At 49.0% G+C, this 14,270-nt stretch overlaps 1 protein-coding gene across 4 annotated transcripts in view; it reads left to right on the top strand.

Moving 5' to 3' along the window:
- LOC139048149 (nuclear exosome regulator NRDE2) overlaps positions 1-14,270 on the top strand; it is a 297,571-nt gene that overhangs the window by 36,788 nt on the left and 246,513 nt on the right. For 3 of the 4 annotated variants that reach the window (XM_070522676.1, XM_070522675.1, XM_070522678.1), the window contains exon 3: positions 1,648-1,869. The exons of the other annotated variant lie outside the window; for it this stretch is intronic. In XM_070522676.1, coding sequence (XP_070378777.1) covers positions 1,648-1,869 — 222 coding nt within the window. The remainder of the gene's footprint in view (positions 1-1,647; positions 1,870-14,270) is intronic. 4 annotated transcript variants of the gene reach the window in all.

Raw genomic sequence — 14,270 nt, 5'->3', positions numbered from 1 at the left:
AATCATCACTTGTATTGGATTATAAAATTCGTAATAGATTCATTCAGCAGACGATGAAGGTTGAATATCTCAGTGTGACTATCGCACATGATCTGAGCTGGAGCAGACGTATTAATACCATATACTGAAAGGCCTAGAGAAATCTTGGAATACTGCAATGTAAATATAGACAAGCGGCTCCTGACCTAAAACTGTATACTTACATGATAACTGTTAAACCTGCATTGGAGTGTGTGACTGCATTTTGGGACCCGTAAATGATCCTTTCAAATAAACCAGATTGAGCCAGTACAGTGTCTGGCTGTGTGATTTATATTTTCTAAATATCAGAAATGAATCTGTTACCACATTTCTCGCCAGGGCTAGAACTTGCTTCCGGAACTTGCTACATGCAGAAAAATAGTGAGGTTAATATTTTTTTGTGACTTGTACAATGGCATGTTAAATAAAAGTTCCAACCTGTACTTGTGGCCTACTGCAGGGTGTTGTCTTGTTACGGTCACCCATATACATATTTTGCCTAGGGTCGACTCAACACAGAGGTATTTGAAGGTATGAATTCCCTAGTGATATTTAAAAAGAAATTGTACTTCCTACTTGTTCGATTTGGGGTTCTGTTGTCCTGCTTGTATGCCGTTTGTGTGCTGTTAATGTTGTTTCTATGTTGAAATTGCATCTTCTTATTTGCTTCAAGTTTGCTATTAGTTCCATGTGCCATGTGTTCTTTGTATATGCAGTATATGCCACTTAAACTGTGTTATTTGTGTGTTATCTTTCCAGTTTTGATTGTTAATTTTTTTTTGCCACTTGTATTTTGTGAGCTTGTCTTTTCTTTCTTTTTTTCTTAAGTGAAAATACCCACCTTGTTACAGTCCGAGAGGGCTCATCATCATCGTCATCATTTTGTGTCCACTGACTGCTCGATGCACTGTCTTACATAAGTGTAATGTGCAATTTAGATTCACATGATATTAGGAGTATTTCAGAAAAAAGCTACTATGTTGCATTTTGCAACAAATGGAAGGTGTTGTAACCATGGAAATGATGCCATCAGGATGCTGAGTACATGGCACACTAACTTCCACCTTGTGGCAACTTCTATCTTGGGGAAGTTGCCGTACCCATAGAAATGACATCATCAACAAGTTAAGCTGGATTGGCAATGGTGGCATGCCAACTTCTGCTATGTAACATCAATGCTGTGTTGCCATTGGGCACCACAGTTCTATTTTATGGGAGAATGAAATGTGGCATCCAGAGCTGGGAAAATTGTAGTCAAGGGTAACTCATTTTACTTGTATTTTGTGATTTATACAACTAATAGGTTGGATTTGTGTATGTTCATTATCATGATTCCTTTTGCCCTTACTTCTTAGGCATGGTGATGATAGATCTAGAACGAAAATGGTGGCCTTAACGAAGAGTTGCAGGGCCTTAACTTTGAAATAATAAGCCCTCTCCTTGTGCTTTCTGCAGTGTAGTCAATAGTCGGCAATAACTTGTGTGAGATGTGATTCGTGTGGAAAGTGACAAAGGTTGGCGCCATTTACTCCTGCACCTCTTCAGGGCGCACAGAGGTCAGTGCCGAATATGTGTCGTGAAAGGGGAGTGTAAAAAAGGACAAAGCTAGCCCTGCGTGCATTGCAGGAGACCCGAGCAGCAGCAGGATGCAGAGGAGGAAGAGTCATCAGAAAGTGAGGAATCGAGTGACGCATCAGTGGCAGGCCACTCACTCGAGTCAGGTGAGGCTGCCAGTGATAGCTTGTCAACTGGAGAAAGACGGACCAAGCGTCAACACCACAAAGAGCGAAAGAGAACCAAGCGAAGAATGGCCGAGGCAGCTGTACAGCCAGTTCCTGAAGGAAGAAGGTATGCTGCAGCTTCTTTATCATCGCTGTTTACTTGTGTCCAATGCAGGATGAAGGCCTCTGCTAGGGATCTTTGATTACCCCTCTCCTGTGTCATCTGACCGCATCCTATGCAGGTCTACTCATTCGGCACCTTTCTTATTGCTCTGATAGACTGGTAGTTCTCTGCTCAACGCATAACCTGCTTGACTCCACACTTTTCTCTTGATCCTTCGTGTATGAAAGGTGACCTGAGCTCGACAAGCAGCTAAAGGCAAAAAAAAAAAAAGATGGACAACAAGCTCGACTCATTCAGTCCTGTTGTATTTTTTCTGCAGCCCTCACAACGATTTGAACCCATCTGTTACTCTGTGCTATGGTGCAAGGAGCCTGTTGAAGAGCGAAGTTTTGAACATAAACGTTGCTGTTTTTATTATCGTGTTGCCAGTTGTCTATTTCAAACTGGCATAAGTGTCATTTATACCATACATAATATGTACATACAGGTAGTAAGTATGTACAGGGGTATGCACAGCCTTTCTTCTTTGTCTATTCTAGAATTGCATCCTCCTCAGGACAAGCAAATGCTTAGCCATACTGAAAAGCTAAGAATTTGGAGAGCTTGACTTCTTCGACAGAACAGTTTTGCGGCAGTGCGTTGTATTGAAACGTGTAAATAGAGAGTTTTAGTTTAATGTACGCTTCGATCCCATAGATGAAATGAAAAAAAAAAAAAAAATATATATATATATATATATATATATATATATATATATATATATATATATATATATATATATATAATATTGTTATGTTTGGAAATACACAGATGAAAGAGGCTATATACAGGCTATTTACACTTGAGCCAGACCGCCAGGCCAACACTCGCTCGCGCCAAGGGCACCGACCCACTTTGTCGTCGTTCTCGCGGCGGCTCGTCCCTTGAGCATCGCTGGATGATATGCTACCGTAATACTACCTCCCGGTGGCAAAAGCGCTGTCATGGTGCTGTTAAACATCCAAGGAGCGGGGAGAGTTGTATAGGTTTGAGTCGGGCGACATGGACAATGTCACTGGTTGTCACAGTGGAGGACGTAGTGGGCGTGGCTAGAACGATTTCGTAGGTGACAACGGTCACTTGTCGAAGCACGCGATATGGGCCGGTGTAGCAGGAAAGCAGATTTTCACAAAGGCCAACCTTATGCAATGGTGACCAAAGCAACACGAGGGTGCCGGGCACAAAATGGACATCACGGCGACGGAGGTCGTAGTGTTGCTTTTGTTTGCCTTGAGAGACGTGTAGACGAGCGAGCGCAAGTTGGCGAGCATGGTCAGGATGGGCGATAGCATCACGGGCATAAGCGCTAGCTGAACCTGTGATGTACGGAAGCACAGTGTCCAGTGGCAGCGTCAGTTCACGGCCATACAAGAAGTAAAAAGGTGAAAAGCCAGCAGTTTCGAGACTGGAAGAGTTGTACACAAAGGTAACGTAAGGTAGAGCTTGGTCCCAGTCATGGTGGTCGTCTGAAACATATTTGGATAGCATGTCTGTAACGGTGCGGTTCAATCGCTCAGTGAGGCCGTTCGTTTGAGGGTGGTAGGAGGTGGTAAATTTATGCTGTATTGAGCAGGCATGCATGATGTCGTCAATGACTTTGGCTAAGAATGTACGGCCACGGTCTGTTAGCAATTGACGCGGAGCACTATGTATCAAAATGATATCATGCAGGAGCAAGTCCTCAACATCAGTTGCGCAACTGGTCGGAAGAGCGCGGGTTACGGCGTAGCGGGTCGCGTAGTCCGCCGCGACTGCAACCCACTTGTTTGCTGATGTAGATTCCCGAAATGGGCCGAGAAGATCTAAGCCGACACGATGGAAGGGCTCGGCAGGGATGTCGAGCGGCTGCAGGTAACCAGTGGGTAGCTGGGAAGGCTTCTTGTATCGTTGGCAAAGTTCACAAGCGCCGACATAACGTCGTACGGAACGGGCATAGCCCGGCCAGAAAAAATGGTGACGTACACGGTCATAGGTTCGAGATACGCCGAGGTGTCCTGCCGTTGGTGCATCGTGAAGCTCTTCTAGAACGGTTGAGCGGAGGTGTTTAGGTATGACAAGTAGGAACTCAGAGCCGTCTGGATGAAGGTTGCGACGGTACAGAGTACCGTCACGCAGGACAAAGAGGCGTAGAGTAGCGTCGGCCGGAGAGTGTTCAAGACGTTCGACGAGTGCTCTGATGTAGGTTTCACGACGTTGCTCGTCGGCAAAATGAAGCAGCTGCGACACAGAGAATATGCAAGCAGCACTGGTAATATTGGAGGAGTCAGGGTCGTCAACAGGGTAACGAAACAAGCTGTCAGCGTCTTGGTGCAGGCGGCCAGACTTGTAGACCACGGAATATGAAAATTCGTGTAGCCTGAAAGCCCATCGACCAAGCTGGCCTGTAGGATCCTTTAGCGATGAGAGCCAGCAGAGAGCATGATGGTCAGTGACTATGGAAAAACGGTGACTGTAACGGTTGTGGGGTTCTCCTCCGTACTCTTGGAACAAAGGAACAACGCAGTAGTGCAAACAATCACAAGGGCATTTGTTGCACCTTTCATAGATCAATGGCTGCTAGCCGAGTTGCTATCCACAAAACATGCCGATGGGCACGCGACAAATCTGGAAGTTCGACTTACCGCGACCTGATAGCGAGCGAATATGTTCGCCCCATGCTGGATCCCAACGCCTGGTCGTTCGCGCGTACTGTCACGCGAACGGTGTCCAAGGCGGCCACGCGAGACGGTCTCGCAGAAGCATGGGTCGGCGCACGCCCGGAACGGCACGTCCTTCCCGCTTGCTTCCCGAACCCAAAGAGAGCAAGAGCCTTCCTTTCTGCGCCCAAGTAACCTCGCCTGTCGGCGGCGTTAGCAGTGCAACACTCGCGCCATCTCTCGCACTGCGCCCCAACCACATCGACCGCTGCGGGCATCACGCAGGCCACACGGCGAAGCCGCATTACAGGAGACGCGTTGCGCGGGAAAAACATCGGGACGCGCGAGAGTCGCGCATCCCCACATCCCCCCAACCTTAAATCACTTCTTGTTCCGGTGAAACATGTGACACGGTCTAACATTACCCCTTTTCGCGAATAAGATAGTACATGCAACAGTGGCCGCGCTGAGGAAATGTCCACACGCTGTCCATAGCATGCGAGCCGACTGTCCTTGGTTACACCGCTGGCGTCCGCCGGTCACGGCAGCAGCTTTGCAGGCTCGACGGCACCATACCAGGCCAAGACTCTGGAAACGACGACGCAGTAGTCGGTACGGGCAAGCGTCGCTCGCGCCGACGCGCCCTGCTGGGAAGAGCCGCCCTAGCTGTCGGTGACCGCCGGATCTTTTGTCCGCGCCGAAGGTTGCGAGCTGGATGCAGGAGGCCGCCGAAGTTGCTGCGCCGAACTGGCCACAGCATCACCATCGCCCGGGGTGACTCGATCGTAGACTGGGGCAGCAGCGCAGACGATGTGCAGGTGACAGCAGACCAGGGATGACTCCAATCACGCTGCGTAAACTCAACGCACTCGGCAAACACTAAAGTAGTGCAAGGGAGACGAATTCTGCATGTGCATCGCTCACATGGTACGATGTTCAACTTGGCTAGCAAAAGATCGGGCAGCTACTCAGATGCTAAGTTCATGTGAACGAAGCTCGCTTCCTTGAGTCGAATGAGTAATTTCAATTCGTGCGAGGCTAAATAGAATGAGGGAAGCAAATCGCAACACCTCAACGCCACGGTCCACCAGGTTGTGTCCCACGTGTGACAGGCAGCTTTGTAAAGCTTTAGGCCTAAAGCGTCGCTACCCAGACAACAACCGGCATCCTAAAACAACATCCAAAATGAGTGCAAAACAGGCAGCCACGAGGAGACGTCAGCTCTGTGAGGTGGTCCTACTCCGCTTGGTGCACACAGCATCCGAGTTGACGGCGTCCACCGTCCCAGACGGTGTCGGAGCGCCCGGTGCCAGGCCGCAATACCAGTCAGCCCGTAGTGGCACCCGTGGCCCGCGGCCACCCGGCTCCCAGAGCCGCGACTTCATCAGAGTCAAAGAGATAGGAGAAGCTATTTACATGAGAAATTCGGACCACCCACGAGGCTTCCGTACTCACTCGCTTCAGGCCTGCCAATATGCTCCACGGGCGCTATGCCTCGCTCTCCCAGGATGCGGACCACGTGGCTCTCGTACCGACGAATGTCATTAAAAAAAAAAACACTTGCAAAAAGGCTTAGCATGTTGACATGTTCAAACACACTACAGCCACCATCACCTCGCTCAAGAAAGCACGCCGCCGACGCTAGTGATCAAAATTCACGCTAGGCCTACGCTTCGGTTCAAACAAAAGTCTCGAACGAAGCAAAACTGTTAAAGCTATCGTCCGATGCCCCAAGAGCCCCTCGTTGGGCGCCAGATGTGGGGGTTCTCCTCCGTATTCTTGGGACAAAGGAACGACAATACAGTAGTGCAAACAATCACAAGGGCATTTATTGCACCTTTCATAGATCAATGCCTGCTAGCCGAGTTGCTATCCACAAAACATGCCGATGGGCGCGCGACAATTCTAGAAGTCCGACTTACCGCGACCTGATAGCGAGCGAATATGTTCGCCCCATGCTGGATCCAAACGCCTGGTCGTTCGCGCGTACTGTCACGCGAACGGTGTCCAAGGCGGCCACGCGAGACGGTCTTGCAGAAGCATGGGTCGGCGCACGGGCGGAACGGCACGTCCGTCCCGCTTGCTTCCCGAACCCAAAGAGAGCAAGCGCCTTCCTTTCGGCGCCCAAGTAACCTCGCCTGTCGGCGGCGTTAACAGCGCAACACTCGCGCCATCTCTCGCACTGCGCCCCAACCACATCGACCGCCGCGGGCATCACGCAGGCCACGCAGCGAAGCCGCATTACAGGAGACGCGCTATGCGGGAAAAACATCGAGACGCGCGATAGTCGCGTATCCCCACAAGGTAAGGAGGGAACTTCGCAACCGCCCAGACTACAGCAAGGCATTCTCGTTCCGTAATGGAATAGTTGCGCTCCGATAGTGTGAGGAGGCGGTGTGCATAAGCAATAACGTGATCCTGGCCACGCTGACGCTGGGCTAAGACGGCACCTACGCCATGACCGCTGGCACCTGTATGCAATTCTGTAGGGGCATCAGGGTCGGAAGTGGGCGAGAATGGATGGTGACGAGAGAAGAGTGACGAGACGAGAGAAGGCGGCAGCTTCTGCAGTACCCCACGAAAATTGTATGCCTTTCTTCAACAGATTAGTGAGGGGTCTAGCAATTGCTGCAAAATCTTGAACAAAATGACGAAAGTACGAGCATAGCCCTAAAAAACTTCGAACGTCTGCGGCTGTCTTCGGAACCGGAAAGTCTCAAACAGTGCGAGTTTTGTCGCGATCAGGCTGTACTCTGGAAGCGTCAACGAGGTGGCCCAGAACAGTAATTTGGCGGTGGCCGAAACAACATTTGGACGAGTTAAGTTGTAGCTTCGCCTTTCGAAATACATCAAGTATAGCCGTGAGACGCTCAAGGTGAGTGTTGAACGTGGGCGAGAAGATGATGACATCGTCGAGGTAGCAGAGACATGTGGACCATTTGAAACCTCGGAGCAAGGAGTCCATTATATGTTCAAATGTGGCAGGGGCATTGCATAATCCAAACGGCATTACCTTAAATTGGTGTAGGCCATCAGGTGTGATGAACCCGGTTTTTTCTCTGTCCACATCGTCAACAGCAATGTGCCAGTATCCAGAACGAAGATCAATAGAAGAGAAATAGCTGGAACCGTTGAGGCAGTCAAGGGCATCGCCTATACGTGGGAGCGGGTAGACGTCCTTCTTAGTAATGTTGTTCAGATGACTGTAGTCTACAAAGAAACGCCACGTGCCATCCCTTTTCTTAACCAACACCACGATGGAAGAATACTTTAGGTGAGCGAACGACGTCGGCAGCCGCAGTGCGCCAATGCTCTGCTTTCAATATGCGCCACCAGTGGCGCTCTGAACTGAGGCCCTCGATGTTCCGTAGGCGCCTGAAAGCAGACGGCGAACGTGCAATTTGCCGCGCTAGCGCCTGTACCGATTTGAGCTGGTAACTTCGGCCGCCCGCGCAAAGTACATCAAAGATGTGTTCACTGACAGCTCTTATATGCCCACTACCCGGGCTAGGTGAAATAACCATGTATCGTCGCTGTTTCAGCGTGTGTTAAAAAGCAGCACGTAGAAGTCCCGATCAAAATTTTACGGGACGCATGTTTTCAGAAAAATGCTTATTGTAGCTCTACAGTTAAACCGCGTTAGTTGCGTGGTATTGCCGCAAGCAGATAGCGCATGCCGAACCCCTCATACCTTGAAACATCCCAGGCGACTGCAAGCTATGCAGTGAATAAATTCTTTCCGAGCACTCGATCGCGTTGCTGAAAATTTCGAGCATGATAGTACATAGTTCCAGTGGGCGCTTTGATTTTAGTTACATTGCATGTGCAATACTATTTCCACGAATTACCGAAAAGGCTTCATATGTTTCGTGTACGTTTCAAAAGAAGTCAAAACCGTGTGCGGCATGAGGTGAAGGCGATTTACCGACGTGGCTGTGCCAGTTTCAACGGCGTGATTCCGCGATCGTTTATCTGTTCTGTCCACCTAATGGAACCTACTTACGAGCATGTTTTCAAGCAGTGTAATCACCCCATGTAGCACTGGTAGAGAAATTGATGCACCAGCTGCTTTATGTAACCACCAAGAAGGTATGTACAGTCCCGGGCAGAACATCATGATGAGACCTTATTTTTCAGGTTTGCAAATAAGTAAACAAGGCACAATTTATTTGACCACATACCATCAAAGCACTCAGAACATACAATAAAAGCGATGCGCTATACTCAATAAAGCAAAAAGAAAACACTGACACGTTATGACAATTACAATCACTGAAGTAAAAAACACTGACACAAGTTTATAGGTTATGACAAATACAATGTTGAAATTGTTCACCACTGACTTCAGATGCATGAGCTCAAACAAGATTAGACATCTTACGTAAATCTTGGCTTTTCTTTTCATTTTTAGCCTTTAACTGCCGGCAGTACTGACGCATACGGATACAAATGTAATAGTGCAGTAACTTGGCCAATATATCTTCTTTGTGGAGACTGCAGGGGAATGTAAAATCAAAATGGACCAGCACAGTATCTGTAGTCTTATCATACACATCCCTTTGGTCTGCATACTTTGCAAACTCTTGCTCAGTGTGCCTAAAGAGCTGGAAAAGGTGTGCATTTGGATGTGTTAGTCTCCCTCTAGTCTTGCAGTTGACAAGATCAACCTCAGCTGCATTTGAGAAGCCTTTGTGCCCTTTAAGCGCTTCTTTGCAAACAATGCATGATGTCTGACTGACTAGCTTTCTTGTTACAAAGCCGGTGACATAATAGATAATGCAGTCAACAACAGTTGCATTACAATAATCATGCTCAAATATTTCTTCGCACTCCCAGTTTCCTTCGTTGATCAGGCCATCGAGCTTATGCCTCAGCTCTTACAGCTTTTTTGGACGTTCAGCAGTTCAAGTCTTGTATATGCCTCTCAGGTTGGCCAAAGTCACAAAAGCAGACTGGCTGCTTTCAGCAGCTGTGCAGTTCCCAAACTGTGGTGGCTTCAGCAATGAATACAGTGAAAGCATTTGGTAAAGTTGCAAAAATGTTGGAAATGTAGGATGTTCATTCTGGCCTCCTGCTTGCCTTATGATCCCCCCCAAAAAACATTCCAAAGGGTCTTGGTTCAGCTTAGAGGAGAGAACATATTTGAAATTGCATTCCGTCAAGAGGTAATTTGACAGCTCTCGCACTGACTTCAATGTCACTCGCAATCCCTCCGTGGTTGACTGGGTCAAGAAAAGGTCTTTGAGAATGTCGCCATCAACAACTTCTTGCTCCCACTTGTCAAGCCACCTGGAGGCATTCTCCATTACTATGAAGTCCTTGCATGCAAGAGTGAGGCCTTCTCCTGGGAAGCTCCGGTTAAGGGCATCAAATAGGTTAAGAAAGAGCGTAAACTCGACAGTTGGCTCTGCATTATAAAGCCGAGCTGCACCTCTAAGTGCATAAAACTGCATGCCTTTTGCGACAATTGCTGAAAATTTGAGTGGCGAGTTTCACTCTCATTTTCAGCATACTAGACGGGTTAACGTGATTGTATGTCAACTTTGGACATACCCTAAGCTCAGCAGCATGCTTTGTGTCTGCCACATAAAGAGCATCATAGCAGGACCATTTTCTGAACCGGCCTTGCCTTTTCAAAACTTTCTTCGCATAAAGACGATTTCATATGCATTTAAAAAGATGAGGAACATCTGACACAACATACACTTTTCTAGATGAGTCCAGTGGATGATTAAATGCATTTCTAACATTTCCCAGTGCACCGCTAACCCCGAGCTGTCTCCACATAGCGCGATTAGTTGAGGCACCGTCGCACACAATACCATCAACAAAAACGCCAGCACGCTCTAAGTGCACAATGCATTGGACGAGTAGTTGAGCAAGAAAGGTGCCCTTTGTTGGTCCTTTCGAAGCAAAAACAGCTACCGGCAGTAAGTAGCTCTCTTCAAATGGCGAAAAAGCAAAGACGAGACCATGGTCAGCCAGCTCATTGCATTGGACACCCTGCTCTCCATAATCAACCAGTCCAGCATACATCATAGTTTTAGAGTACACAGTCATCTCTTTTCTCACATGCATCTCGTCAAAAATGAGCATTCCTCTTTTCTGAAATGCTGTTTTTTTGGAGATTTTCATTTTGAAAGCTTTGAAAAAGTCGCCAACAAAGCCACATTTGAGGCCGACCATACTAATATACTTCCTTATTGTGGATAGACAAGGAAGGGGTAATATGTTATTGCCTCGCAAGAAGAAATATGTAGCAGGGCTTCGTATATTCAGAAGCAGGCGCAGCAGAAGCCAGTCATCAGTGTATCTTCTGTTTTTTTTCGTTGCGCACTTTGCAGCAGCAATACATTCTTTCATAAGAAGTAGCTGCGCTGGTGGCACATCAAGAGCCTGCAACTTTTCAGAGACGTCTTCTTCTTGCAGTTTTATCATTTCCTTCTTGCTTTCCTCAAGCTTTTCCATCAGAAGCTTGTTGCATTTCTAAAGTCTTGCTCGTGAGCGCTGCAGCGCAGCTCTGGAAAGGCGCAAGGCATCAAGCCTTTGCTGCTTGGCAGGCAATGCAGCTTTGTGCAGTGCTAACACTCTTATGCATTTCAAATGGCTCTTTTGTTTCGATCTCATAGCTTGCCGGGCAGCATGTATTCTCAAAGTGTCTGAGAGAGTACTGCATGGCCGACATACGCACCCTCCAGATGTCACCAATGGGCGCTTACTGTGCCTCCACTTTCCTTGGCTGTCAACAAAGGTACACTCTGGAAGCACGGGGGGAAAGCTTTTGAAACTAGGTCCCCCACAACAAACGCTCAAGTTACTGACAGCAGCTAACATTGCGTCTATTTCGGTAACTGAATTGGCAAATGAACTGATCCCAGCAGTACCACATTCAACTGGCTTACCCAAAACATATACTTGAACAGACATGTCGCTTTTTTTGTGCAGTGACTTTTTCGTAAACACAACAGTGGACCCATCACTGTGCTGAATGCAAGCGTCGTTGAATAGAACGTCCGTGACTCCCTCGGCGTCAATACGGTGAGCGGCCCACGATAATCCAGGAAGGCACATGCTTGGAGCAGCGTCGAATAATATTTCAAACGGCGTCTTGTTTGGTTCTGTGACGCAGCTCTCTGCTTCATAGTCGCCTTAGTCGACAACGCTTGTTGCAGCACAGTCAGTCGTTGGCGCTCCATCAGAACGCACCAATTCAACAGCAGAAGACCCGCTAGGCTGCAGAACAGTGCTGCAGGAAGCAAGAGCACGAGACTGTCGCCTTACGTGCTTGCGAGGGCTCTTTACTTTCTTCGACAGGTACTTCGGTGACCCTTCGAAAATTGTAGGCACCGCACTTTTCGCGAGGCCTGCCCTTCTCGTACCAGACATGAGCACACGGCCATCGATTTCTGCAGAACAAGTCTTCAAAATGAAATGTGGCGCGAAATGTCTCTCACACACACGGTCAGTCCTCTGAAGCACTCTGTCTTTGCGCGGTATTGCCCGCCTCCAAGCTTCCAGCCTCGCTTCATTGTCCGGCGGCTTGAAAAGGGAATACTTCTCACACGTCTTATAGCCACTGTTGCAGAAGGGCACAAAGCACTTTCCCATCGCACCGCCGCATAAAGCTCATCAAATTACCAACACACAATGCAAATACGACTGTCTCGTAGCGAAGGTATCACCAGAACAGAGCAGGTGCTGGCAGGTGTGCGGGCACCGGCGGGAAGCAAAGCGGGCACTAGTCTTGCACGCCCTCTCTGGTCGCACCGAGTTACCAGAACGCCGCCCGCGCCTTTCCACAGAGCGCTGACAGCGCTCCGTTCTCTCACCTAGTCTATCTTCCACCGTGACCAACACTACAAGTGATGCTCAGGGACTCGAAGAAGACTCAATGATGTTTTTATCGAGCATTTTGTTGACTTCGTTTTGAATTACTCAGCGTTCCGACGTAGAAACTCGATACGGTCGTTGGTGAATAGGCGTAGCATCGCTAGTAAGAATCCGATGCCTGATCGCGAGTGCTGGCCTAAAGGGCGATCGTCGATGTCGAAAATTCCTCGGTAGGATGATAATACTTGGCAAAGCTCTTCAGCCTGCGCCGAGGACAGGTCCGTCGCAACCATTTTCTGTATCTTGAAATCGACGGCCGAGGCTGGTACGATGGGCCTGCTAAGCTCGCAAGAAGCATCGGTCAATAATGTTGCCACGTGATGGTCGCCGAGACAATCAATGGTGGCAAGGCGAATACCTTGCGGTAGAGTTTGCTTTGCCAATCCAAAGTTAAAGATATGCATGAAAGTGGGGTTCACAGTAATAGTAAGTTTACTGTGAGGCACAGTAACGTCATACTGCAGTGGAATGTTGGGCAGAGGAGTGACGAGGTACTCACCATCAGGAACTGGTGGGGAAGACAAGAGTTCAACATAGGCTATTGATTTTGGCGGCAGGCGAATAAAGCCGGTGGCGTGTGGGCCGCACTGGGGTGCGTCAGAACGTTCTGCGAGAATCGGCGACTCAAGGCGAAGGGTACTGGCTGAGCAGTCAATAAGAGCAGAATGCGCAGAGAGAAAATTGAGGCTGAGAATGAGGTCGTGGGGGCAATAGCAATCACGGTGAAGAGTACAGGAGTGTGGCGGCCAGTGATGCTAACAGGTGCCGTACACATGCCTATGATAGGTACAGTACTGCCATCCGCAACGCGGACGATGTGTGTCGACGCTGAGGTGAGGAGCTTGTTCAGTCGTCGTTGGAAGGCAGCACTCATAACAGAAAGATGTGTACCTGTATCGATGAGTGCCGTGACAAGATAGCCATCATTTAATGTCAAGAAGGTTTTGGTTGGTGTGTAACGTGAGCAGAGGATTTGAGGGCAGGGTGGACAACGGAGCTTCACCTCCAGAAGCTGCAGTGCCTAGTTTTCCGGCTGGATCCGGGAGGCGATAGGCGACGGAAAGAAGCGACGGGGTTGGGGCGAACCAGACTGATGGCGGCGAGGTGAGGGCGAGCGGCTGCCGCAAAGGTTCGGGGCAGGAGCATCAGCGGCAATGGGTTCATGGCGGGTGGCATAGGAAACAGAAGGTCCAAAGGGGCGGGAATGAGCGGCGGTGTATGTCCGAGGAGGTGGTGGCCATTGGTTGCGGCAGTGACGAGCGACATGGCCGATGCAGCGGCAGTGGAAGCAGATCAGCCTGTCATCAGGGGTACGCCATTCGGACGGGTTGCGGCGACATGTGCCAGAAAAGGACTGCCGGGGACGAGGAGGGCTGCTAGAGAACTGGGGAACCCTGGGTGAAACGATGAACACACGGAGTTGAGACCAATGTTCTCAAATTCCTGTCTGACGACAGCCTGAATCATCGCAATCGTGGTTGCTGGTGGATAGGGAGGTGTCGCGGAGAAAGCTGGCAAACAGGCGACCTCGAGCTCACGGCGAACAATACAGGTTACGTCGTCACAGGGGGTGGTCTGACGCGGTCAACCCTCACATGTCGATGCAGCAGCAGTGTTTGAAAGCCGCGTGATGTGATGTGCGATACGGCGGCTCTTAGCTTGTTCAAGGCGATGGCATTCTTTGATGATGGCGTCGATAGTCGAGACATGGCCGAAAACAAGCAAATTGAAAGCATCGTCGGCGATGCTTTTTAGCACATGCGACACTTTATCTGCTTCAGACATAGTATCGTCTGCTTTGCGGCAGAGAGCCAAGACGTCAAAGACGTATGAAACATA

This window comes from Dermacentor albipictus, chromosome 7, assembly GCF_038994185.2.
Source record: "Dermacentor albipictus isolate Rhodes 1998 colony chromosome 7, USDA_Dalb.pri_finalv2, whole genome shotgun sequence".
In the NCBI taxonomy this organism is placed as follows: domain Eukaryota; kingdom Metazoa; phylum Arthropoda; class Arachnida; order Ixodida; family Ixodidae; genus Dermacentor; species Dermacentor albipictus.
This window is presented reverse-complemented; position numbering and strand designations above follow the sequence as displayed.